Source organism: Pteronotus mesoamericanus, unplaced genomic scaffold, assembly GCF_021234165.1.
Source record: "Pteronotus mesoamericanus isolate MK-2021 breed Mesoamerican mustached bat unplaced genomic scaffold, CSHL_Meso_final contig_263, whole genome shotgun sequence".
Classification (NCBI taxonomy): Eukaryota; Metazoa; Chordata; class Mammalia; order Chiroptera; family Mormoopidae; genus Pteronotus; species Pteronotus mesoamericanus.
In genome coordinates, this window is record NW_026555112.1 from 12118171 (window position 1) to 12145563 (window position 27393).

General features: G+C 44.9%; 1 protein-coding gene, 1 long non-coding RNA gene and 1 other non-coding gene across 3 annotated transcripts in view; 2 read left to right on the forward strand and 1 right to left on the reverse strand.

Moving 5' to 3' along the window:
• LOC129071405 (uncharacterized) overlaps positions 1–2864 on the reverse strand; it is a 12238-nt gene extending 9374 nt beyond the window's left edge. Inside the window, exon 1 of the long non-coding RNA XR_008529239.1 lies at positions 2778–2864. This is a non-coding gene — a long non-coding RNA (uncharacterized LOC129071405). The remainder of the gene's footprint in view (positions 1–2777) is intronic.
• HAL (histidine ammonia-lyase) lies at positions 2325–24039 on the forward strand. The gene is made up of 20 exons (XM_054574677.1): positions 2325–2956; positions 3870–3930; positions 4034–4061; positions 4384–4458; positions 4546–4618; positions 4723–4789; positions 5095–5132; positions 5959–6084; positions 8066–8205; positions 10014–10061; positions 10719–10866; positions 11612–11707; positions 11806–11864; positions 12865–12945; positions 15570–15635; positions 15713–15878; positions 16894–17028; positions 20578–20686; positions 20780–20849; positions 23013–24039. Exons 1-20 carry the CDS (start codon positions 2710–2712, stop codon positions 23151–23153), a joined length of 1974 nt encoding a protein of 657 aa, XP_054430652.1. The 5' UTR covers positions 2325–2709; the 3' UTR covers positions 23154–24039.
• LOC129071460 (small nucleolar RNA SNORA32) lies at positions 5629–5749 on the forward strand. Its single transcript, XR_008529246.1, has one exon. It is a non-coding gene; the product is annotated as a small nucleolar RNA SNORA32 (small nucleolar RNA).
• Positions 24040–27393: the final 3354 nt, after the last annotated feature.

Genomic DNA, 27393 nt, shown 5'->3' on the forward strand with positions numbered 1-27393 from the left:
TGGCTTACCGGAGTCTCCATTTATTCCCTTCAGCTAATAATCTGTTGAGCATCTTCGTGCCAGACTGGATGTACACATAATTTATAGGTGAACAAAGATAAGTAATTTCTATAAAATGCTAAAGAAGAGGTATGCTGAAACAGCCCCGAGAAAGGGGTTTAGGGAATGCTTTCTGAAGAGAAGGCATAAACTTGAGTCTTAAGGAATAAAAAAGATCTAACCAAGCAAAGAAAGCTGGAAGTGTGTTCCAGGTGGGAAAAGAATAACACAAGTAAAGGAATAGATTTATGGGGTTTTGGGTCGTGAATTTGGGCAGAGCCAATGGAAATAGTTTATCTCTGTTCTGCCTTATCTAGAGCCTGTGCCTGAGATCCTCAAGTGTCGGGGCATGTTTCAAATTGCTGGCGCTGGTATTGCCCCTCAGATATCCTGTGTCTGGCCTGGGATTCCTCAAAAGCGGGGCTCAGTTTGGGTTTTCTCACAGTGCAGGGGATAGTTGGACTGATAGTCGTCCTTATATGTCTGCATCCATCACCAGAGAGAAAGCACCATGAAGGCAGAGAATGTGTGTGATTTATTTCATCCCCAGCACCTAACATAATGCTGGTGACCCTGCGACAGAACAGGCGTTCAAAAAATATTCCTGGAATGAGTGAATGGAAGAGAGCAGAGAGTTAAGGTGCTCTGTGTCAAAAGGCCTCCGTTTTCTCCGAGATGTAGGAGGTAAGGTCTTCCTCTGAGAAGTGGGGGAGGTGGATATTGACCAGTCCTTGAGGAGTGGGTGAATGTTTTGGAAAATGGCGGGGCGGGGGGCGAGACTCAGAGAGGCAAGAAGAAGGCCAATACCACGGTCCACACTGTCACGGGGCTTTCGGGAGCAGAGCCTTGCACCTGGGTGAACACAGATGGCAGTTCGTGTGGTGACCCAGGAGCCGGGTTTTACTCCGAGCGGAGGCATAGGTTTAGTGTTATATAAAGGAATCGCAAAGTGCTCAAGAAAGTGGTCCGGGCGGCAGGGTGGGGGGCGGGGGAGGCAGCTACAGGACCAGTCTCCTAGGAAAGCAGTGAGGAAGCAGGTGGAGGTGGAGGGAAGAGAGAACTAACCAGCGGTGAGGTCCTAAGGGCAGAGATGACTGAAGCAATGGGGCGAGCTGAAGGCTATAAGGTCACGGTTAGAAGGTGCATACTGGAATTTAAGATTTACGCGTATCAAATTCAGGTGATGACAAATTCCAGGGTGTGGTCAGGATTCAGGGGGGCTCAAGTGCAAGTTTCCATAAGGCTCAAAGTGTGGTAGCTCTTTATTTGTACCCATCCTGGGACCCTATCAGAGAAAGCAAGGCTGGAAATGGGTGTTTTCTGTGAACCACTGTGTCTCTAGTCCCAGCAGAAATCTGTTTTAATAGGAACAGACCTTTTAGGATCTTTCTGTTGTGTTAATCAAATCTCTGGATACTCGCTTTCTACTAAAATGCTGCTAAACCATGTGCCTGCTACTAGACTAGTGCCCACATCCCAATGTTCTTCACACTCTTCAGACTTTCTTAATACTAGTGGTAATGAATTTGATGTAGGGAGCAGTTATCTGTGTTGAAGAAGCTTAACTGGATTAGGGATATTCACGCACAAAGATGAAAGAACATATATAAAGCAATACAGGTATATAGAGTATTAAAGTCCAAATAATAATCACAAACATTTCTGTAGCATTTCCAGTGTACCAGCTGCTGCTTCACAGGCTTTACATCTCTGAACTCAATCTTTTCAACAGCCCTTTGCAATAGGTACTATCATTATCTCCATTTTATAGGTGAAGAAACTGAGGCCCAGAGAGGTCAAATAACTCGCCAGAGGTCACTCAGCTAGAAAAGGCAGAGCCAGGGTTTGACCCCGGGCAGATACGGAAAGTACTGCAGCGAGGCATTTGTTACTTTTCCCTTCTGAGGAGGAAACAGGAGCTATTTAAGAATTTACTGGCTGGAGGCTAGTAAGCAGTAGAATCCCACCCACAGCTGTCTGAGCTGTTAACCTTTAAGCCCGTGTGGCTCTTCTGTCCAGACAATGACCTTTGGTCGTGAAAATGATCTCTGGCCTTTGCAGCCTCCTTCCGTGGAGGGGCAGCCTCAGAAAACCTTGGCAGTGGCAGAGTAGTTGCTCAACACACGTTTGTGGAATAAACAGGTAAGTGAGGATTGCCACACTCCCTGGTGTCACAGTTGGCCAGAAGGGTATATTTCAGTTGAGTAATTCCAGATAAAGACAGGAACATGGTGTTTGTAAGGTGCCTGTAATAGCAGACACTGCAGACAGGAGTGGGGAAGGGAAAAACCAGGAGCCCTGAGAAAAAGGGCCAGCAGCTGGTACCCGCGGCCGCCAGGACCCCCAGGCCGTTCTGCCAACAGGGCTGCATGGCAGGTGCACCAATGGCTGGCCTGCCTGCGGCCCCCTCTCCGGCCTCTAGCTCAGCTGCAAAAACCCAAAGGGACACCATGGGCCCTTAATAAATATTTGTCCAACGCCTGAATGAGTGAAGGCAAGGGCGGTGGCATATTTTGAAAGCCCATCCTCGCCTTCCCCACCCACCACACCTCGGTAGTCACTGCTAGATAAAACTCTCCACCCCTGCTGTCACCTGTAACTGTCGCCTGCAGAGGAGCAGGTGCAGACTGGTTGCGGCGGCCTCGCTGGGCCGCAGGAGCGACCAGAGCCATGCCCAGGTACACGGTGCATGTGCGCGGGGAATGGCTGGCTGTGCCCTGCCGGGACGCGCAACTCACCGTGGGCTGGCTGGGACGCGAGGCCGTGCGACGGTACATGAAGAACAAGCCGGACAACGGTGGCTTCACCTCGGTGGACGATGTGCGCTTTCTCGTGCGCCGCTGCAAGGGCCTGGGCCTGCTGGACAATGAGGACCCACTGGAGGTGGCCCTGGAGGACAATGAGTTCGTGGAAGTGGGTGAGTGGCTGGAGGGGAGAGACGCAAACTGATGCCGCATGACGTGGCTTAGTGCTCGTGTCCCTGGGAGGGAGGTCCCATTGTCATCCCCAGTGCTGGGGAAAGGCACGCTGCGGGGTGGGGGTGGGGGGATGGGCGAGGTGCTGCAGCTAGGCCTCCTTGTGCCTCAGATTCTCACACACCACTGCGAGAAAGGTGGCATTCGAATCCCCCTTTTAAAACAGGGCAACAGATTCCCGAAGGAGATCAGTCAGGCCGTTGGTTAGAAGTAAAGATCAGATTTGAACTCAGGACTGCGGGTTTTTGCAGTTATTGAATTACTTTGTCTTATATAATTTTTTTTTTTTAAAGATTTAGTTATTTATTTCTTTTTAGAGAGGGAAAGGGAAGGACTAAGAGAGGAAGAGAAACATCAATGTGTGGTTGACTCTTGCTCGCCCCCTACTGGGAACCTGGCCCTCAACCCAGACATTTGCCCTGACTGGGAATGGAATCAGCAACCCTTTAGTTCGCAAGCAAGAGCTCAGTCCACTGAGTCACACCAGCCAGGGCTTATGCAAGTATTTTTATACACTTAAAGAAGATTCTTTTGCCCTTCAAAACACCCTCACCAGGTGAAGAGGCCAGTGGCAGAGAGGAGTTCAGATTTGTAAAACAAAATAGAGCTGGGATGGGGATAGAGGTGGGGGTTAGATCTTGACCTTTCATTTAAACCTGGGTCCACCTACATCCCTGCTGTTTGTCCTTCCTTGTAAAGATGCTAAGAGGACTTAAGTGTCTGAAGTCATTTTTAAAGCAGCCATTTCGATAGACTTTGAAGGCAATTGAAGAGACATTCCTTGGTTTACCAGCAAGACCCAAAGTGGCTCTCCATTGTGATCACTAAGGGGTCGTTCTCACATTCTTGTTTCAGTCATTGAAGGAGATGCCATGTCTCCTGACTTCATTCCATCACAGCCAGAAGGAGTTTACCTGTATCCTTTTGTGCAGGCTCCCTGGCCTGCTTGGCAGGCTCCCGCCAGTGGTGGGGCTGGGCCTCTTCCACACTCCCCAGTATTTTCCTTTACCTGGCTTCAGATACAGCAAATACCGGGAGCCTGAAAAGGTAAGCTGCAAGCCACTTGCTCTTTGTTAAAGAAATTAAGTCCCCGTCGTTTCCGGAGCGTTAACAAAACTTATGAGTAAACACTATCCAATGGGACAGAACTTTGTCTGGCCCTGGGTAGTAGGGAAAGGCGTTATGTCTTTCCATTTCCAACATTCCTTGCTCAGCCTCCTCTTCAGGAGGCTGTCTTTTAAATTAGCCCATTAATTAGTAGAAACAAAATCTCTGAAGTGTCAGAGCTTGGTTCTGCTTGAGGCTTCCCTACTTTCTTGTTCAAGCAAATAAGCTGTTCAGATTCATGAAGACCCCTTCCTTTGTGCAGTACCTCGCCCTAGATGGGGAGAGCCTGACCACAGAGGACCTGGTCAACCTGGGCAAGGGGCACTACAAAATAAAGGTATGGAGGAGGGAAGGTTGTCCTCTGACCCTTTTTGCTACATGTGGAAATATTCAATGTGCTCAACTCCAACCAATGTTTTCCTAGCTCACCCCAACTGCTGAAAAGAAGGTGCAAAGATCCAGGGAAGTCATAGATAGCATCATAAAAGAACAAACTGGTATCTTTTCCCCTTTGTGTCATACAATTATTTTTATAGACTTAAAAAATATGGCCTGCACTAAGTGGATAACATCTGTTTGGTTTTTCTTTTTTTAATTGCAGTTGTTTATGGCATTACTACAGGTTTTGGGAAATTTGCCAGAACTGTAATTCCTATCAAAAAACTGGAGTAAGTTTGATTCCTGCTCTCCTGCCAAATGCATGCACATTCAAATGCCACCAACCCCCATTTTTCAGATTTCTTTCAACAAAGGAAATAATATCTGCCCCAATTTACATAGGAGGGGCGTAGTCTTGGGTTAACTTGCGCATGAGTTAGTATTGAAAACACAGGCTTGCTGGTTTCTTCCATTGCTGCATGCTGCCTCACTCTGTCCTTGCAATGACGGAACTGCCCGTCCCCTCACTTCACCAGATGAGGGCACATTTTCACCAGGAGGTGTCTAAGAGAGGTTTGTTCTTTTTCTCTTTCAGGGAGCTCCAGTTCAACCTAGTACGTTCACATTCTTCAGGTAAATCATTGCAAACGTTGGGTGCCTCCTAGGTTTTGTTTGATTGGCCCAATGAAGTGCGATGCTTCCTGTTAGAGCCATGAAGAGCTTGTGTATTCCAAGGATGGGTGTTTCAGGAGAGGAAGAAAGCAGAAAACATCAGACAAGACCACCTTCTGGCTGAATCTCAGAAAAAGGAATGGGCTCCGCAGGGAGAGAGGATTGGGAACAAAGATAAAGCTGAAAGTCAGGACGTGAGTTGTGCAGGACAAGTTAAAATCGGCCAGTCTGTCGAGAATCAGCTCCCGTCAGAATGTGAGGCAACATGTGCTGAGGAGCCTGGACGCTGTGCTAAGGGTGTTGGGTGGAGACTGGGGACTCACTGGAGTGTTCCAAGAAGGGAAACTGAGAAGGCAAAACTGGAGTTTCACGTTTGTCTGGAAGATAAGATTTTAAGAAGCAAGGCAGTCAGTAGGGAGAGCAGTCCAACTACCTGAGTCAAGGAGCGAAGAAAAAATGGTCATTACCAAGGCTTTTAGGATGCAGTTTCTCATTTGCCGTGGACATGACCACAAAACATTTGCCCACCAGGTTTTCTTTCTGCTCCATTGCTAGCGTTCAGCCTATTGGGAACATTTTCTTAACCCTTACTTATTTTCATTGCCTAGATCAGCACTGTCCAATATAAACATAACACAAACTTTATGTGGTCTTGTAATACCCATTAGTGATCAGTCAGATTTTCCAATAGCTGTCTCAGGGGGAAAAAAAAAAGAAGTGAAGAAAGATTTGAGAGATGAAGGCAGCCAGGAGGTGGAAAAGATTTTGTTTTTCAATTGTCTTGCAGGTGTTGGGAAACCACTAGTTCCTGAGAGATGTCGGATGCTCTTGGCTTTAAGGATCAATGTCTTAGCCAAAGGATACAGTGGCATTTCCCTGGAGACCCTCAAACAAGTTATCGAAGTATTTAATGGTAACGCAATGGATCCCCGACTGGCCCTCCATTGAGGCTGGGCATATCCCATAAGGTAGACTTGATTGATGGGCTGGTGGGAAATTGGATGAGACAAGAACACAAAGGATAATGGAGGTGAGTGGAAAATGGGCTTTGCAAGAAGGAGGATAGCTGGACGGGGGAGGTGTGGCAGAGACACTTACTCCTGTGTACTTTAACCCGTTCTCCATCATTCATCACTTTCTATTTGGCATTTTTAGGACTGGAACCAGCTCCCTGAGTCTGGTCTTAAGTTCAGGGTGGGGAGAACTTTGATTCGGTGGTGCCCAAAGGTGGTTATAGATGTAGCATCAAATCACTGGGAAACGTAATGATTCCCGGATGTCCATCCCAAAGATTGACTTAGTTCTGGTTGGTGCCTGGGAATCTTCAATCTTAATGCTCCTCAAGTGCATTAGTTAGTGCATGCCATCATCAGACTTCAATAACTGAAATCCAAAAAAATAGAACTGAAAAGAAATAAAAGAGATTAAAGACTTGCTTGCAGCTCAACTCTTTGGAGCTTACTTTCTGGGATAGGAAAATTCAAATACGGAGACAAGATTTGAAATGCTTGAGAGGCCATGGTCCGTTTTCACAGATAAGGATAAACATTCTAGGTCAGCAGATTCCTGGGGACTCTTTGGGGTGAAGGAATGGGAGGAAAAGCAGGGCTGGGCAGTCACACAGACAGGAACAACACTAGGGCTCCCACGCTATGGACAGAACTGGTCCTATACATGATATGCCGACCAGTGAAAGCAGTTTGAATGAACAATCCATAGTATATAAGGCTGTGATATCAATATCTACTTCTACCCCCTTTCTGGCCTGCCCTACCATCCCAGCTGTTACAAATTTGGCCACGAACCCACCTATGCACGCTTTATGGACCAGTCTAAGTATTTCTGGGGCCCTAGAGCTCTGAGAATTCCCCAGGGTGCACTCTGACCTGGAAGCTAGCCAGTGGGTGGTACTGCTTTATCCTATTGATATTATTTAACAGTTCACAGAAGCACTGCTATTAGGAGTCTGAATTTACTTAGAAAAATGAAGCCTCTTTTTTGGGTAACTTACTAGGAATTTCCTACAGAACAGTACATGTTCGTTCATAAGCGGTGGTGAGGTGGCAGACCAGGGATCCAGCAAAAGAAGAGACTGAGTTGCATGTGACTTCACGTCCCCAGAAAACCCTCTCAGCACTTAGGTGAAACTTATCCTTCTGGAACATTTTATATTACTTTTCTAATGCCAATATTTACGTGTTTCCAAACATTCTCCTATAGGTTTTAATGGCCACATACAACTTCCGGGCATAGGAAAATCCCTTAATTCCTTATTTAGATCATTTCTAATTTTTTGTTCTTAGAAACAAAGCTATAATGAACCTTGTTTCTGATTACGTCTTTCAGATACATTGCTAGAACCCTAGAAATTTCTAGGTCAGATTAGAACAGGCACAATAACAATAAGTGAAGGAGCAGAGGACTAAGGAGGAGGAAGAAGTTAACGGGTAATCTTTATGGGGATGCGGGCTCCACACCACCTTTCTCCCCTGCAGCCTACCTTGACTGTTTCTCTGTGTGGAGTTTTCCCCTAGCCACCTTCCCACCGCAAATCTGAGCATGGCCTGGCCAAAACCTGCAATGCTTCCTACCGTCCCTGGGAGAAAGTCTGAACATAAAGCAGCCTGCAAGAGAAGGCTTTGTTCCTAGGAGGAGCCTCTTTCCTTCCTGCTCTCCCTTGTTCCCTTCCCTCCCTTTTTTCCTTCCTTCCTCTTGCCTCTTTCTGTAGCACCTCAGCCAGGTCCCTGTAGCTGTACTTGAGCAATGGTCTTTTCCCAGGTATTTGTACCAGGAGGGGATACTAGATCCTATAGGGGGAGCCGGATCTCGCTGAGGAAGCGAGGTTTGCCAGAATGAGGTTCATCTGGAGTAACTGGTGTCTGCTTCCCTTCCAGCCTCCTGCCTGCCCTACGTTCCAGAGAAAGGAACCGTTGGTGCCAGTGGCGACCTGGCTCCACTCTCTCATCTTGCTCTTGGGCTAATTGGAGAAGGGAAGATGTGGTCTCCAAAGAGCGGCTGGGCTGACGCTAAATACGTAAGACTTGAACAACAACGTCCACCTGTAGGATTTTCCCTGGGCTGGACACCGGGTGCATGGCACGCTCTGTATCACTTAACCCTTCCGACAGCCCAGGGAGGGGGCCACAGCGATCCCTAATCTATAAATGAGAAAACCGGAGCTTAGAAGCCAAACTAGGCAGGCTTCCTAGCTTCCATATCCGACTGCCAGCCTCTGGACTTGGTGAAGGTCCTTGGGGAAGGTCCAGGTGCTGGTGTTGATCCCAGGAATTTCTGTGCGTAAAACACTTCCAGTGCCTCTCTGAGAGGTCACTCATTGCCACAATTTTACTGAGTTTCTGGTCTCACAGGTACTGAGCTGTGAGCATAGCACTTACCGTGTGACCTCTGGAAATGAGGTTCTGTTTTCCTCCAAGCTCCTACCCCGGTGGCCAATTAAAAAGGCTTGTTTTTGATAAAGCTTTGATGATTTCTTCTTCATTCATCCCCAAATCCCATCAGAGCAGCCTGAAGAATGATTTGAAGTGCCTTCTCTGATCTATTGTTGGGTGGTCCCCTAACATTAAGCAAAGGACCAAGGGGGAGGGAGAAGTTCAGGAAACAAATAATCCTTATGGGGATACGGGCTCCAGACCACCTTCCTTCCACGCAGAATCACCTTGATTATTTCTCTGCGTGCAGCGTTCCCCAAAACACCTTCACACACCAAATCCGAGCATGTCCTGGCTGAAACCTACAATGCTTCCCATTTCCTTAGGAGAAATTCTAAACTTATCTTGGCTACAAGAGTCTTGTCTGTCAGGTTACCCATCATCCCCTCCCCTCCAGGGTTCTCCATCACAGAAGCCGGAGGGTCCTCGCGGCTGGAGCGTGCTGCGTCCCGGGCAGAGAGGGCAGCAGGGGTCCCGCTTCTCTTCCCCACTCACTCCTGTTCCTCCTTCTGACAAGTCCTCTGGGAAACTCCCCTCTCTGCACCTCTGGTTCTTTTCCCTACCCCCAAGTCACCTTGGCTCCTCCTGTGTGTCCTCCTAGCATCTTGTACCCACTTCCCGCCTCCTGGAACACTTCACATTCTGCCACTGTCGTTACCCTTGAGTTTGTCTCCGGTTTTCCCACCCTAGCCCCGGCCCAACACTCCGAGCAGAGCTAGGTGTGGAATAAGTTCCTAATAAACCTGGGACATTGACACAGTAAATGGTGCTGGTTCTGTCTTCCTTCCTCCCTAGAGGGACCTTCACTTATTGACAGTTGTTACTTCTTTTATTTCAGAGACAGACTATTCAGCCCATTTCCCCTCAGGATTCTCTTTCCATCTGTTAGGCCAACAATCTTCCTTTCATGGGGACTCACACATATGCCACACAAGTGAGAAGCTCTGCTCTGAGGTACTGCCAGTGTTTAGATATGTAGGAGGACTCTTGAGGTCAAGCTCCAGAGGCAGGGAGCATGGACAGACAGTCAAAAGCCCAGCCCTCCCACAGTACAGGTGTGCGCATGTGCCCAGGAGGCCGCAGGAGAAAGCTGAACCACTGAAGTAAACACTTAACACAAAGGGCTTAGAAACCAAAATTCAGGGTTGATTCTGTAGACACTAGAGCCCTTAATTTAAGTATAAAAATCATTTGAAAGCTACGTCTGCTTTCAGACTAAAGAACAGAACTAGAGAATAGATCAGAGATGATAAGTAGAGCTAATCCATATAGGTCTAATCTTTTATAAGACAGACTTTGGGCTTAAAGATCTTTTATTGGGTTCCTCATGAAATTATTAATAGGTTGGTATTTCCTTTGTTACCCATTCTAATTTTTTTAAACCATTCTTTAGGTCCTGGAAGCCCATGGATTGAAACCAATTGTTTTGAAACCAAAGGAGGTAAGGAGATTCAAGAATAATTTGTTCATGTCAGCAAGTCTCTATGCACTATTTTCAGTCTTAGTATCAGTCTCACTGATTTCTTAAAATAAACATGGCTTATGCATTTGTTGAAAGTTGTTCGCTGAAGAAACAACTCTGTAAGTATGTAAAGGATTCTTCATGCCATAAATGCCTAGGGGTTCTGTTTAAGTTAAGAACTTAAATTTAAATCAGAATTTCTAGGGATCCCTAAGAGATGCTCTAAGCCAGCATCCATTAGGAAGCTCTAAGTCTTGGACCAGAAACGTTTTAGGGTATCTTGTCTATAATGACAAGTTAAAGAAGAAATGTGGCATAATTAAGAGCTAAAGATTTTATATGCCTTCTACATTGGAGCTACTCTGCTGCCTTGAGAATGGGGATACTTAAAAGCTGTTCTATATAGAGTAATTTTATAGATTTATAGTAATGATTTCACATAGGATGGCACTTATTCCTCAAGTGCTTGAATAAGCATTACTATTCTACACCTCGGAAAACATGAAAAAACATCGTTTAGCTGACTGACTGGCCAACGCCCCTCCTACAAAAGGAAAAGGTACTAAATCAAACTGTACATAGGCTTGTTACAAAAAAAAAGACCCCAGCAGGAACCTTCTCTCCCCTGCCCCAAAGGGTCTGGCGCTCATCAACGGGACACAGATGATCACCTCCCTGGGCTGTGAAGCTGTGGAGAGAGCCAGTGCTATAGCGCGGCAGGCTGACATCGTGGCGGCCTTGACCCTTGAGGTGCTGAAGGGCACCACCAAAGCCTTCGATACTGGTCAGCATGGTTCTTCTGTTTGCTTGCTGTTCATTCAGCCAGAGCAGGTGGGGTGGGCTGGTCAAGGTCTTTAGACACGGGGGAGGTGGGGCGGGTGCTAGGGAAGAAGGAGGAAACCCAAGAGCCTGTGGACTACGCAGTACCGCTACAGCTTTATCTAAATTCTGCCACACTAGACCCCTGAAATGACCACGTTTTACAGACAGATTCTGACCCTGAGAGCTAAGTGACCTGCCCCCGATCACCTAGGTCTGACTCTCTCTAAACCATGTGCTGTTTTAGGAACCTATTTGCAGGGTTTTAGAACTCTAGTATAATCCGAGTCAGTTGCCATTAGACAATTAGGGGAGCGGGGAGCTTTAGAAGGGATACCTTACCTAGAAAGTAGTGAGTTTGGAAGACTCTCTACTACTGCATAGGACAGAAAAACTGTCTAAAAATGATTTAGTAAATCAGACCACTATAGAGCTCCCTTCTGTTATGAGCCTAAACCTTTTTAGGGTAGCCCGGTGTCTTGAGTTGAATTCCCAGTAGCTGAATTCTCAACACAGAATTGGCGCTTGGATATTTAAAGTAGAAAGAATAAAGACAATCAGGAATATCTTGTTTCTGGAATTAAGTTTCTAATCCTGAGTGGTCCTGGGACTTTTGAGGGCTGTGTCAGTACCGTCAATGGTTCTGAGCCATCCCTGGTAGTTTGTTCTAATGTGAGTTACGCAGACTTTTTCTTCTTCATCAATTCTAGACATTCATGCTCTTCGCCCTCATCCTGGGCAAATTGAAGTTGCTTTTCGGTTTCGGTCACTCTTGGACTCGGATCACCACCCATCAGAAATAGCAGGTCTGCGCATTTTTACGTGAGTGACCTTATTTGGGTTTGTGTTTTGTGGAAAAGGATTGGTAACGTGTTTCCTGCCATCCCCTCCGCCTCTTCCACAGAAAGTCACAGGTTCTGCGACCGTGTACAGGATGCATACACCCTGCGCTGCTGTCCACAGGTACATCAACAAACAAAAGGTTTTCTTTCTCCCAATGTGGGAGTGGGGGAGGGGAGGAATAAAAAAAGAGGAAGGTGTTAGAAAATCGTGTAATGTCGATTAGAATCCAAATTTCTTTACTGCCTCTATTAAAAAGTATGTAGATCACACTTCTACTTGTCCAATTATTGTCAAGTTTCTATTCCACGTGAAAAGCAGGCTGTTTCCTTTTGAATTGCTTTGCTCAACCTTGTAGAGAATTCCAACAGACAACTTGCTGTGTTGGCTTAATGTCCTCACTTTTTAAAATTCTGAGTAATAATATCATCTTAATCAGTTAGTGGAGTTTTATTCACTCTTACTCTTAGGTGGAACTAGGACCAGCCAGGACTGTTCACAGGAAGGCCTAATCAAAATTCAAGCACCCACCCATAGTATACCTTATTTGCATTTAATAGGGAGATATAAATCATTATAAATGAATCTGTGAGGCTTAACTTTAAAAAACAAATGCAGATGACTCAGGTTAGCATGAAGCACCTTGCATTGCAGATGTTACAACTTGTTTGCACATGGTCATTAGTTGATGGAAAGATTAACATGCTCTTCAAGAACAAAACAATTCAGGGAGGGGGCAAAATGGGCTTACAGTTGTTCTTATGGGAAAGAATACAATAATTAATAAATAATACTACAAGAATAGACTCTGTGTTTTGCCTACTCACAATTGTAAACCTTCTGTTACCCACCCACTTTTTCAGCTTGTACCAAATTCCAGTCTACAGTGTAATAAATGGTCCTCCCTAGAGTAAATACCCTCGCGTCCTTGTACTCAGCAAGTCCCATTCTAGCTAGCTAGATTAAAAGTGTCTACGGGGAGGAACTGCCAAATCAGCTCGGGTGGAAGAATAAATCCCACTTTCAAACATTCTTTCTATTCTAATAAGAATCTCCGACTTTATGTGACAGGCACCGTTGTCAGTGTCTCCCACATACTAACTCATTTCATCTTCTATTTTAGGTGCACGGTGTGGTGAATGACACCATAACATTTGTGAAGAACGTGATTACCACAGAGCTAAACAGTGCGACAGATAATCCTGTATCTTTTGACTGTTTACTAAACTGCAATTATAGAACTTCTGCGGCTGATTCTAAGATCTGAAGTGATCGTTTTGTGTAGCTCCTCTGTTCTGTCTCTCCATTTCATAAACTGAGTGTCTGAGGCTCAGAAGGCAGGTGACTCTCTAGATCAGAGCTGGGGACTGACAGGGGCAGGTCGGCGAACCTGCTCTCAGGCTCGGGGTCTAACATGCTGTGCTTTCAAAATAAACCCATTAAAGATTAAAGGAGGGATTTTGGCATTGGCTGAGACATTTCATGAAGATGTTTGCCCTAAAACCAACTGTTGAGTTTGTTGGTAGAAGGATGAAGGCCTACATCACAGGTATGATTGCAGAGACCTGGGGTAGGTGGCATTTATAGAAGGCTTCCTGGTTCTAGTAATGCCATAATTCATTAAATAGAAAGCCACTTTTTAGCACTTACCAAAGCGTTGATCAAAGAGTTATAGCTTTCCACATCTTGAGTTTTTAATTCTGACGTGGACTTTATGCAAAACAGTGTTTCTTCATGTTTGTACAACAAAGAGTAAGAAGACTTCCATTTCTCAAGGATGGGGCTCAACTTTCTTTCCTGGTGTGGGCACCTCAGAGCCCTCTTCTCTCTGCTAGGGGATGTTCTGTGATGGTTTCGCTCCCCCAGAAGCTGATGTGATCAGTCATGGGTCACACTGGTAGTCTTCACACAGACAATACTGACTATGAAGACCACCAAGCCCCTTAGGAGTCTATTTTTCCTATCCCATCTTCTTAACACTGGAGACAGTGCTGAGCGAGCAGCAGACGGGGCCCCAGCAGTGGCGTGAGGTTTCTCACAAGACCTTTCCTGTGTGGTTTCTCTGATGAGCTTCCTTCAGGATGTGGGCTCTATCTCCTCACAGATTGTTTCATAGTTCAGTCAAACCCTCACTAAATAATCCTCAACTCACTAACCCACCTCTACACCATCCCACCTTCCAAATATAGTAGTTTTCCTGAACTCTGTGTAGTTGTATCACATCTATCTGCCCTGTAAAGCAGAAGTATCCATTCTATACTTACTTAATTTAGGCTTGAAAGGGTATCTTAGAAAGTTAAAAAAAAATTAAATGATTGGAAATCGGGGGCGGGGGGGAGAGTAATTCCCTACTAAATTCTTCCCCCCACCACTTGTCTCAGCAAAAATTTCAGCCAAAAGTCCTTTTCTTTATCAATTAAAGATTTTTAATTGTTGGTGAATTTCCAATAGATCAATTTGGGAGTCCTCCTACAATACTGGTATTATCTGAAAGAATATTTGTCTAACTTTTCTATTGCAAATAATTAGCCCCTATTACCTAGTTGCTGGATATAATCTAATAGCCAACAAACAAATTTGGAGCTAGGGAACAATAGAACATGCTGAAGTTCTAAACTGATGCAGAGATCACTTGCTATATATAAGGATTCGGAGAACAGAGAGAAGACCAAGGCCTGTGGCTGGGGTGGGTCCACGAAGAAGAGCGAGAGTGAGGCCCACTGTGCTTGCGGTTACAACGTACAGAAAAGGGTAACTGCAAACTTGACTAAGATAATGTAACAAATGCATCTCCAGCTCTTTGGAAGTCAGAACCTTTCTCACACAGAGTGGGTTCCTAGTTAATAGGTAGTGAACATTCTTTAAAACTTTTTTATTCATTTACTTTTTTATTTTTATTTTTTCGAGAGGAGAAGGGAGGGAGAAAGAGAGGGAGAGGAACATCGATGTGAGAGAGAGACTTCGATCGATTGCCTCTTGTATGTGCCCTGAGTAGGGACCTCACCCACAACCCAGGCATGTGCCCTGACTGGGAATCGAACTGTTGACCTTTTGCTTTGCAGGATGATGCCCAACCAACTGAGCTACACTGGTCAGAGTGGTAGTGAAAATTCTTTAGTTCAATAGGTAAAAACTAGCTCTTTGGAACCTAGAAGAAGGGTCTGTCGCTGCCCGTGTCTGCTGGTTTAAGTAAAGTGTATGACGGGATGAAATGAGCCCTGAGAATACTAATATTCAGTGAGTCCAAAGCTGCCTCTGACGTAAACGGGTTTACGACAACCTACTGGCTGCCATTTGCTGTGAACGCTGGCACAGGATCACTGAGTAGACAGCTTATCTGAAAGTTTTCCCCGAATTGATTATTCCAGACAGTTTGGTGGCTGACCATGAGCAAAGTCTTCCATTCAGCAGCTTCTCCTGCGGAGCACAAGCTCACAGTGCCCATTGAAGAAATATAATTTGCTTTCAAACTGGTGTCCTGGTCTCTGCTCTTAGTTTCCACTTATAAACATTTTGAGGGCAAGTAGTAACCACCTGATTGGTACAGTTACAGTGTCTGAGAATCTCAAATATCAGGAGAAAACAGCATTTCATGTCTTGTGTTTCTTTGGCACCAAACTGGGTATATATGATTCTTAAGGTTAGGTTTGTTTGTTTTGTGTGTTTGTCCCTTTATGCCAATAGCTGCTTGTGGAGAAACTCTTCTTCTCTCCACCTCACATTTTAAAAGGGCTGCCACCTCAATGTTAAAAATAGGCAGATTGGGGAAAGCATCATACTTGGAGTAATCGGCAAGTGTTTTATTCAAGCCTTAACCTATTTTGAAAGATGGTCTTTGCCAGCAGGGGAGAGACTATCTCTGGAGGAAACTTCCATGGTGAATACCCAGCCAAAGTAAGCTTTTTAGAATTGCTGCTGCCTCTGAAAGCATATTCCTAATACAGGCCAACTAAACCGAGACACTCTTTCAGGCCCTGGACTATTTGGCCATTGGCATCCACGAACTTGCTGCGATTAGCGAAAGAAGAATTGAAAGGCTCTGTAACCCTTCCCTCAGTGAGCTGCCTGCCTTCCTGGTGGCTGAAGGTGGTCTGAACTCTGGATTCATGATCGCCCACTGCACAGCAGCAGCCCTCGGTAAGGACACTGCCCTCTTCCCGGAACGCAAGCCTGCCCAGCAATGGGCCTCTCCGTTTTACCTGAAAATAGCAAATTTGTCTTTGAATGAGATCTAACTTCTTCAACACCTCCATTTGCACCCTGCCTCTTTAAATGCAAATGCAACAGGTTGTCGCCAACATTTTATAGAGAAAAATTTAAAACAGAACCTAAACAATATTATACTGAAACATAACAGTACACTAGTGTGATTGTAAACCATGAGACTGCCATAATTTCTCTGTAGGAAACAATTCGACATCCCATAGGAACTTGATCTGTGTCGCTTTTCCCCAGTCTCAGTTTGAAGATGATCAGACGGGCCATTTGGAACTTGAGCTGACCCGAATGATTAAACTCTGGATACGTTTCATTAGCTATGCCAACCACTAAAAACGTGGTCACAACATGCAACAATACTTACAACAAGGAGGAGGCCCTCTATGAACACTGAGCTCCAATATACTGATTTCTGACCCAGCACTGTAAGGGACAGATCAGTAACTTGTCAGAATGGGGTCTGGCACAAAGGAAGTGCTAAGGGCTTCACCTATATTCATTCACTCACTCAGTCATCCCAACAATATCACGAGGCACGTACTATTATTACCTTCATTTTACAGGTGAATACCTGAAGATCCAAGAGGTTAAGTGTCATACCCAATATTGCACAGCTAGTACAAAGCACAGAATTCAAGCCCAGGCTTTTTGGCACCCAAATCTGTGTTTTCATTTCAATTAATGAGGATCTCATTTTAATGAATACTTAATCCTAAAATACGGTAGCCAAATTTAACAAGTAGAAATGTAGGATATCGGGAAAAAAAAACCAAACCTGTTTTTTTTCCTCCCACCAACTTTGGACCATCTCGTATTGGATAACCACCAGGAGCTCCCAGAGGGGGTACTCCATGCCATGGGGCACTTTGGGACATGTGTCCCTTTGGCAGTTTATCGTGTTGAAACGTACGTAACGTGCACTGACCTCTTGCAGTTTCTGAGAACAAGGCTCTGTGCCACCCCTCGTCTGTGGACTCCCTCTCCACCAGCGCTGCCACGGAGGACCACGTCTCCATGGGCGGCTGGGCCGCGAGGAAGGCCCTCAGGGTCGTCGAGCACGTGGAGCAAGGTAACCCCAGCCAGCGCGGGATGGCGGGCCTCACGGGTCAAAGACGTGACCGGTGGTCCTCACGGGGGGATCCTCACAGGCAGCATCAGCATCAACTGGGCTCTTGTTCAAGAGGCCGATTCTCAAGCCCCTCCCCAGAGCCGCGAATGAGAAACTCTAGGGAGAGGGCAGAGAAGATGGGCTTAACAAGCCCCCCAGCTGCTTCTCTAGCTGGAGATTAAGAACCACCCTCGCTGGCTACGCTGGTGCATCTGCCGCCAATTTTTTGTTTGTTTGTTTGTTTGTTTGTTTGTTTGTTTTTTAAACAAGACTTTCAAAATTTCCAAAAATAGGGAGATTGGTACCATGAATCTCATTTACATTGTGACTCAACAGTTAGCATGTGCTTCATTTTTTCTTATATTTTTCTCAAATTATTTCCAAACAAATCGCTGGTGTATTATTTTCTGCCTGCATGCGTTCGCTCTTAAATGTCAATGCTTCCTCACCCACCAGAAAGCCGTCACCATGTCCAGCAACAAGTCTTGGTATCACCGTTGAGTATATATTTAAATTCTCCCGATTAACTCAGTGTCTTTCCAGTAGGTTTGTTCAAATCAGGTTTTAAGGCGCACAGTTTAAATTTGGCAGTCAAGGTTTTAAGCTTCTCTTCCTCTAGAACAGTCCCATCTCCCTCCTTTTTCCCCCCTTCATTCCACTGACTAGTTAAAACCTAGGTCAGTTTTCTGATAGAGACCGGCATTCTGGACTGACGTGCTCGCTTCCTTGCGGTGCTCCTTTTAACTTGTTCTCTGTCCCATGCATTTGCGGTATGCTGCAGTTGGCTCTTCAGGTTCAACAAGCTTTAGATCCAGCCTTTTTGGCAAAGATACTTCCTACTGGAGCCTGGGTTAGGGCCACGTCTCCCTACCTTCTTAATTACTGCCTGTTTTGTTTTTTAAAAAGCAATTGCCTTCCTTTAGGACTTATTTTCTAACTTCCTAAGTTTTTGCAGCTGTATAAAAGGCAGTTGGCTGACAAAAGACTATCACTATTTTAAGAAAAATGTGAGTTAAGTATTCTCTTTTTTTTTGGTAACAGTTGTATTGAGATATAATTAACACACCATGCAATTTGCCCACTTAAAAAGTATATTCAGGGGCTTTTAGTGTATTCACAGAGTTGTAAATCCACTACAGTCAATTTTAGGACATTTTCATCATCCCAAAAGGAACCTTGTACCCTTTAGCTGTCACTTTCCCATTTTCCCTATCCCACCCTCTTCCTCCCAGGCTTAGACAAATTAATATACTTTCTCTCTCTATTAATTTGCCCATTCTGGGCTTTTCATGTAAGTGGAGTCATATAGTATGTGTGGGGCGTTTTTTGTGATTGGCTTCGCTTAGCATAATGTTCAAGCTTCATACATGTTGTAGTATGTGTCAGAACTTCATTCATTTTTCTGGCCAAATAGTACTCCATTGTATAGATATATCACATTTTGTTTATCCATTTGCAGTGGAGGGGTGTTTGGGTTCTGTCCACCTTTTGTTGATATGAATAACCCTGCTAGGGACATTTAGGTAAAAGTTTTTGTGCAGACATATGTTTTTGTTTGCTTAGAGGGGAATTGCTGGGTCATATGGTAACTTTATGTCTATCTTTTTGAGGACCGCCTCAAAAGTGGCTGTACCACGTTGTATTCCTACCAGTAATGTTTGAGAGTTCTGATTTCTCCACATCCTCACCAACACTTGTTGTTATCTGTCAACCATAGCGTCTTCTTAATGTTCATTCTTAAGATGATATCCCCACTGCACATGTTGCTCTCGTCCAAAATCACTCTTATCAATTCTCAGGTCTTCTATCCAGTTCTTCAGCAAATCGACCTTACCTTCAACAGACACCAATTCAAGCCTGTCATCTCCTTTTGCTTGGTCTCCTTGTTCTCACTCCTGTTCTTCTACAGTCACCATATACAATAACCAGGGTGAGCTCCTCACAGCATAATTTGACCACACCATGCCCCTGCTGAACACTTGCCAATTTCTGCTCAAAACAAGATCTAACCCCTTCCTGTCGCCTGCAAGGATCATGCAGGGCACGATCCAGCTTCCGGCTCTCACTGCCACCTCTCTCCATCCCGTTCTCTACCCTGGAACCACGGCGTTATTCTGGTACCTGCCAAGGACCCATCCCTTCCTCAGCACTTGCGTCCCCTCTAGTCCCTGTGCCTGCAGCACTATTCCCCAGGGGCCTCCTGCGGTTCACTTCCTCACTCCGGATTTCACCGCAGATGCCTCCCTGTTCACCCCAGCTAACACAGCCCCGCCCTTCTGTACCCCTCTTGGTTTCCTAATAGCACTTAGTACTCCTTACATACTTAGGCTAGTTTGTCTTTCCAGTAGACTGTAAACTCCGCGAGGGCAGGGATCTTGGCAGCCTCAATCACATCCCTAGATGAACCTCAACTACGTAGAACAGTGTCTGGCACAGACTTGGTGTTCAAATGTTCACAAGACATTAAAGTTGGTACTACAGGTCCAAATTATAGGTCCAAAGTATACACCTAGCTCATCTGATGTATTTCTATATGTTGATATCACATGCAATTGAAAAAAACAAGACTGGCAGTTTGTATTTCAAGCTTGGTCATTGTTACTGAAGTTTGCTTTGGTTCAGATACTATGCACATATCTACAAATCTTGGAATCCAGTGGTGTTGGTAACAAGATGAGTACCTGCTTAGTACAGCTCCTGGTGATTCTTCATGGCATAAGGGGCACAGAAAGAGAATAATTCCGCCTGGATTAAACAGTGAATGAGACAGTCTTTCTCTCTACCTGCTTGGAAATTAGAGCCTAGCCACAGCTTAGTGACTCTTAGTAGCACTTACGAAAATTCTGACTGAAAAATAGAGTTCCAGGAGGACTTGACTGAGTCTGAAGGATTAGGGTCTGAACAACAAGTGTGGCAAGTTAATTGGGAGGTGAGGTGCAAGATTAGTTTTGTAAAGGAAGGGATGTGTGCACAAAATAAATTGTTCTGAGATGCATCGAGATGAAGATACAAGACATTCAAGTGCCACTTTCTAGAATTTCAGTTTTAGTGCACGTGGGAGCCTTTGAGTTTGAAGGCTCGAAAGGGACATTATACAAGGTGGGGTAAACATAGGTTTACAGTTGTGAGTATGCGAAATGTAGAGCTTATTCTTCATTATTAATTATTAATTATTGCATTATTTCCCATGCGAACAGCTGTGAACCAACGTTTGCCCCACCCTGTGGATTCAGCCCCAGGGTAACCAAAGACTCATCTGCTCATTCCCCTGCATCTTCGATCCTTTGATGAAATTCTGTGTGCAGGTACTTCAGTCTAAAGGGAACAGCAAGAATAAAAACAAATGGAAATCTACAGATTCTTCCATCTCAGTTGGATGAGGTGAGAAGAGGAAAAGCAAGACATTCACCTGGATTGTGCCCTGCTCCTCACCATCAGCTTCCGTGTGGTTCGTAGCCCTCCGGCCGATGCCAGACCGTAACCAGGCGCCCCTCCCCCGTCTTGTTTCAGTGCTGGCCATCGAGCTCCTGGCAGCCTGCCAGGGCATCGAGTTCCTGCGGCCCCTGAAGACCACCACTCCCCTGGAGAAGGTCTACGACCTGGTCCGCTCTGTCGTAAGGTAAGATCAGGTCCCCGGAAGCGACGCCAGTCAGAGCGGTGAACCCTGGCAGTGTTAATGCTTGGCTGACGGTTTGATTTGCTTTCTCTGCAGGCCCTGGATAAAAGATCGTTTCATGGCTCCGGACATCGAGGCAGTGCACAGGCTGCTTGTAGAGCAAAAGGCAAGGGGCCTATTTGACTTATTTCTTAGTTTCGGGGCATATGGGAAAGCAAAGAAGGGTGGGTCATGGAGAAAGAGCGCCTTATTCTTTTGTTTTCTGGTTATTTCTTGGAAATGAACAAAAAGGTACTTAGGTAATTTGCAAGGCCACCGCCAAGAAGCTATGTGATAAACTCTTAGGCATCCAATGTTGCACCCAAACATTAAATACCTAAGGATTGGAAGCTGAAATAAATTTTAAATGGAATTTTGGAACAAGTATTCATAGGGAGAAAATGAAAGTTTTGTGGATCCCCTTCACCAACACTGTTCTTTTTCATTCAAAAGTACTTTTTCTATAATGCCGTCACCCCCACCCCTACCACCTGGTCCGCATAGATCTGAAGAGAAAACAAAGTCCCAGGTTTTTGCATAAAGGGCTGCGAAGCTGTCTGGTGCCCTGGTGTGTCCTGCCCATCACCCTGGGTGACATATGGTTCCCTTTACAACTGATTTCCTCTGGCTACGTTGACTATAGACTTGTCTGATAGAGACAATTGCCTAGCCTGCTGACTCATTTTTTAAATCTGTATTTTAAAGTTATTTACATCTTTTGTAGTGGTTTATGGGTATCATGCTCCCCAGAATTGCTTGATTTCCCCTGAAATCATTGCTCTGCTCTTGGGGAACAGTTTTTCCCTTTGATCTTCATACCTGTCATTATCAAACGTGCCCTGTACCCTTTGAGTTGAACCCCTTGCTTGCTGCCAACTTTGGTGCTAATAAAGAAGTGTGTGAGAGGTTAGCCTTTTTTTCCCATTGAAATACAATTGGCACAAAACACTATATTCGTTTCAGGTGGACAACATGATTATTCAGTATTTGTATATATTCCAAAATGATCATGGTAAATCTAGTTAACATTCATCACCACACATTGTTACAAATTAGTTTTTCTTATGATGAGAACTTTTAAGATCTACTCTTTTAGCAACTTTCAAATATACCGTGCAGCATTAATAACTATGGTCACCACGCCATACATCGCATCCCATGACTCACTTATCTTTTAACTGGAAGTTTGTACCTCTTCACCACGTTACCCCCTACTTCCCACCTTTAGCAACCATCAATCTGTTGTTCTCTGTGTCTGTGGGTTTGGTGTTATTTTATTTTATTTTAGATTCACATGTAAGTGAGATAAGGCAGTATTTTTCTTTGACTTAGCATAATGCTTTCAATGTCCATCTATGTGTTCACAAATGACAAGATTTCCTTTTTTTTAAGAGCCGAATAATATTTATATATATATATGTGTATATCACATTTGCTTGTTTTCTCTCCATTCATTCATCAATGGACACTTAGCTTGCTTCATTGTTGTGGCTATTGTAAATAATTGCAGGGGACTTGGGGGTGCAGATATCTTTTCGAGGAGGCTAGCCTTTGAAAGGATACATCATCTAAGGTGATTCAAAAGAATAGGAAAAGAAGGCTCCTTGGCTGCCAGTGGCCATCAGATAGAAAGCAGCTGTGAATGAAGAACAGGGTCTTAATATGAGATGTTATGCTTGAACGAGGATAGATTGGCAGGTGGAGGTAAAAACTCAACAAGGGTCTGAGGCAGTGTTTCTCAAACTGAACCGCGCCTGTGGGTCTCCCGCAGGTTTTGTTAAAATGATGCCTGGATTCAGTAGGTCTGGAGTGGGGCTGACATGCCGACTTGCCCCAGGTGGTGTTGGCCTGAGGGCCACTTTGAGTAACAAGGCTCTGAGGGGCAGAGCCCATGTGGCAGGGAAATGAGGACCTCCCCCACTTTGTATCATTCAAGCCTCGCTTTCGAAAACACACGGTCAGGCCCTTGGGCAACTTTCCATAATTCTGTCCCTGCTGAATTCTCTGGGTTTTGTTTGTTTATTGGCTTGTTTGGCTTTAGAAGAATAAGCAGCCGAAAACCTTCATGGTGACTTTAGAAAAGTTTTCAACTGTGTATTTTAAAAGCTTTGAATGCAACCAAAGACTAATTGGCACTGATTACGTGTTAGATGCCTTACAATAAAGGCAAGCAAACAGATGCTATGTGTCTAGTTGGGTATAGATAATGTTTTGACTTCAGGTGAAGTTGATGTTTAACGGCACGTGAAAACAACATTGTCAACATTTCGGTTTTGTCCTTGTTTCTCAGGTTTGGGAAGTAGCTTCACCATACATCGAAAAATACAGAATGGAGCATATTCCTGAATCAAGACCTGTTTCTCCCACGGCCTTTTCACTGGAATCCTTCCGCAGGAAATCCAGCACCATCCCAGAGTCTGGGGATCTCTAAAGGGCTCTGTCCTCCAATTGTAGATCAGTTGGGACTTAGTTTAACAGCAAGCAGTGTTATGCTGAAGAAGAGACCTGAGAACTTTTTTTAGGTAGATCAATTCATTATATAATTTAGTTCTTCTACAAGCTACGCGGGTTAGACTGGTGGCAGCATTACAGTTGCTGAGTCTAGCGCTGTGTCCTTATTGAGCTGGTCCGAGACGCAGCAGGTGTTTTTAGATTATAGGAGTTTTCTTTCTTTAATGCTGTCAAAAGGCCACTCACTCTTAATGGTGAGAAGAGTGACCACACTGCGTGGGTCTTTTACTCTTAACATTAGATTCACTCAAATCTGGAAACAGACTGATGACATTCTTTTTCCCCCAAAGTTAGACTTCGGTAAATCTTTTTTTTTTTTTCTTTCTTTCTTTCTTTCTTTTTTTTCTTTCTTTTTCTTTTTTTTTTTTTTGCTTTTACAAGCTCTTCAGCAGTTAAGTTTGGCTGATTGTACTAGGATAATGTACTATGACAAATGTTCCTTAAATGTCTTCACAAATAACCCTTTTAAAAATCATTATTTGTCCTTAAGTTGCTCCTTCTTCTATTAATTGAATCATAGTAAAGAGTCAATAGGTCAACAAGAGGTTTGTGTAAAGGAATTAAGGAAGGAATATAAAGATTGCTATCAGAGTGGCTCTTATTGAACTGTGCATTTCATATTTATCAATTATCACTACACATATCAAAACAAGGACTCGGCTGCTTAAACTAGAGTTGGAGGTTAGTATTATCACTTCCTTACTGTGTGTCAGTACATGATTCACATTTTTTATTTTTTATTGAATTTATTGGGGTGACATTGGTTAATAAAATTATACTGGTTTCAGGTGTATAATTCTGTAATATATCATCTGTATATTGCACTGTGTGCTCGCCATCGCGCGTCAAATCTCCTTCTCGATTCACATTCTTGTAATAAATTCTGCGTTAAGCCTCCTCGTTTCACAGACAAGGAATCTGATGATCAGATCCAACCCCTTGTGGACTTGGTAACCATTAAAAGAAGGTCCATTGACAAAGATCAGATGGGGTCCTAGGGTCTATTACCCGATCTGTTTTCCCCCCCCAAAATGGAAGTTTTACAGGGCCCTCTGGGAAGGCTTCAGTGTAATTTTCCAGATGAAAGCTGGGTCAGATGACCTCTGGGCTTCCATAACCTGTGACTTCTCACCCATCTGCGCGAATGGGTGCAAGGCTTGCCTAGTGCAGGAGTCTGAAACCCTATGACTAAACCCTGCAGGTGGTTAAGGAAAGGACAGGCACACTTGCCAGATTGCCTCCCTGATTACAGCCAAACTGGGTCAAACAGCACACTGCGCAAGAGAGTCCTCACTCTAGACCGCAATCTGTCTTCTGGAAAGGTCGGGGCAGGAGTCGAAACTACAGATATTCAGTGAACAAAAAAGGTGCTGAGCAAATTGTTTGCCAAAAGGTTGTTCTCGATGCTGTCCTTTGCTGACAGGCAAACCCACACCCACACACAAATGAAGTTGATTCATTCTTACCTGCGGGCTGCAGCTGAGCCAGTAAGCCCAGCTGTCGGATGGCTGTTTTCCACTCCAGTTTGGGGAGTGCTGGATCCCACAGGCCCCTGTGCTCCTCAGAGGCTCTTTGTTTTGAGGTTTGTTTTAAAAATACAACTCTCTTGGTAACATCACATGCCTTCAAGAGAGTGTCAATGTAAATATGGACTAAACTCAACTGTCTTATGTTGTCTCTGTATTCTCAGATTTTTAAAACAAAGTTTAACACCTTTTTAGGGAAAGGCTATTCTAGCTACGGTTAATCAGGTTTCTCAGAGATGTAGTCAATGAATGTTCACCTGCAAAAAAGAAAATGTGATTGACTCAGTCTCTCTCTCTCCCTTTCCCATTGAGAAGCAGCAAAAGAGTTGGAGGCACCATGACCACCTCCCTAGCAGGCTCACCTGGCTTCTCCTGCTGTCTCGTGGCAGCCAGAGGGGAAGCCCCAAAGTGCCAGGGTTTTCCGAGCTTCTGCTGTTTCTGTTGGCCAAAGCAGGTCAAGGTGAATTGGGGAGAGCAATACTCAAGGGCATGGGCATATGATTTGGGGACCGTTACTCTAATGATCTGCCACACACATAAAATCTCATACATACCCTGAACATTTTGAAAAAAGATACTTTTCATACTATAAACTTGTGTCTCATTTCTGGATCTGGTTGCTGGATTATTATATTTTTGTTAAACCTAATTATTTCATGAAGAGCATGATCACTTTGCATGTGGGGGGTTGCTTCTGCTGAAGGTATTTACTAAATTTAAACATTGACAATATACCAAAACACAAAACCAAGAAAAAAAAAGAAGAGAGAGATAGAGAGTTGATGGAGCCTGGCTGGGTGGATGAATTGGTTGCAGTGCCGTCCCATACACCACCAGGTTGCAGGTTCAGTTCCCAGTCAGGATACATGCCTATGTTGTGGGTTCAATCCTTGGTTGGGGTGTTCGCAGCAGGCAAGCGATTGATGTTTCTCTCTCACATTGGTGTCTCTCTCTCTCTCTCTCTCTCTCTCTGCCCCACCCCACTAAAATCAATAAATAGATCTTTTGGTGAGGATTTAAAAAAAGAAAAAAAGTTGGTGGACATTCATTTCAGCTCAGGGAGAAGGCCTGGTTAGTCTCAAGGTATTCCTATTCTCCTTGCTTAGTGATTAGTTAAGGAAGGGCTGAGGTTGCAATGCGGGCCAATGAGAGAGAAGAGTTTTACTGTAGACTTTGAGAACCTGTTCTCTCTGCAGAACCGTGGCAGCCAGCCTTTCTCACCCTCCTGCTTGATGTGAATGAGGCCATGGAGCAACCAAGCTTACAGATAGCCAGCCCAGCCCAAGGCTGGAAAGCGGGCTCGGGGCAGCACCAGCACCCGCCGGCAGAGCAGAGGGAAGGGAGGAATCTGTGTCTTCAGCGTTATTGAACTTCTAAATAAACCAGTCCTGGCACCTCCTCTTCCTGTGAAATTTCCATGGGAGAGCCAATAAACTCCCTCATTGCTTAAGCCAGGTTAGGTCAGGTTCTGATACTTGTAGCTGTGAGCATTCTGCCTAACACGTTCACTGTCTGTGAGGTACTGTCCCAGGGTTGTGGTGCATCAGTACAGCATGTGGTCCTGTCATCGAAGACTTTCCATCTAGTTGGGGGCATGAAACGACAATTACTTACCGAGCATGTGTCCTGAGGAAGGCACAGTAACTGCAGTGCCTTCAGGTCATCAGGGAGGCATCCCAGAAGAGGGGACTAAGCTGGGCTTTAAGTGATGGGAGTCGGAGAGAGGAGAGAAGAAATGTAAGCTAAACTTGAGTCTCAGCAGACATCGACGCCAAGAAACCAATTCTATGTCCTGTCCATTTCTATCACTAAACAAATGGTGACCAACATAATGCTGGTCCCTGCCCTGAAGCCTAGGCAGTGGGCTGGAGGATGAACCAGTGGTAGCAACATGTAGCAGTAAGATGAGAAGTCTGGGAAGTAAGCAGAGGCCAGGTCATCGAGAGCATGAGAATCCATGCAAATGGGACAGTAGGGGAAGCGAAGCTCCACCAGGACAGACTCCCTCTGAGAGCTCACCGGTGTGTTGAGCAAGGACAGCTTGCTCTGGCTCGTTGGTGGGCTCTACCGTCTGGGTGCCAGGTTCCCCATACCTGAAGTAGCTTCAGTAGAACCTACTGGAAATCACGTGCCTTCCGATATTGGAATAACTTCCCATCAGAAAAATATCTTTCCAAGAGGCTGGCATTGCCTCTATCCCTCTACTTACCAAGATGCTCATGCATGGGGGCCAAGGGGAATCTGGAAAAACTAATTTAAATTTAAAAATCACTGTGTTTAACCTTTTAAGATAACCAGCTCTTAGTACTGTCTGCCTTTGTTCTACTCTTTAATGTCCGTCTTACTGCCGTAATTGGATCGTAATTCCCTGAAGGCAAGTCCAACCTTCAAAGCAGAATTTCAGAGTTGGAGGGAATCCAACCTCTACAGATAAAGAGTTAGAAAGAAAAGCAAAGCCCAGATATCAAGTCCCAGGTTTGTGTTCCTTTCGGTGTACCATGTCGCCTCACCTGTCTGCTCATGTCTGGCGCATGCATCCTCAACGGGGCTGATGTTGCCACCAAGGGGGCAACATTGGTTTGGGGGAGGCAAAAAAACCCTTACACGTCACAATGGTTTGTGGTCTTCCAAAAC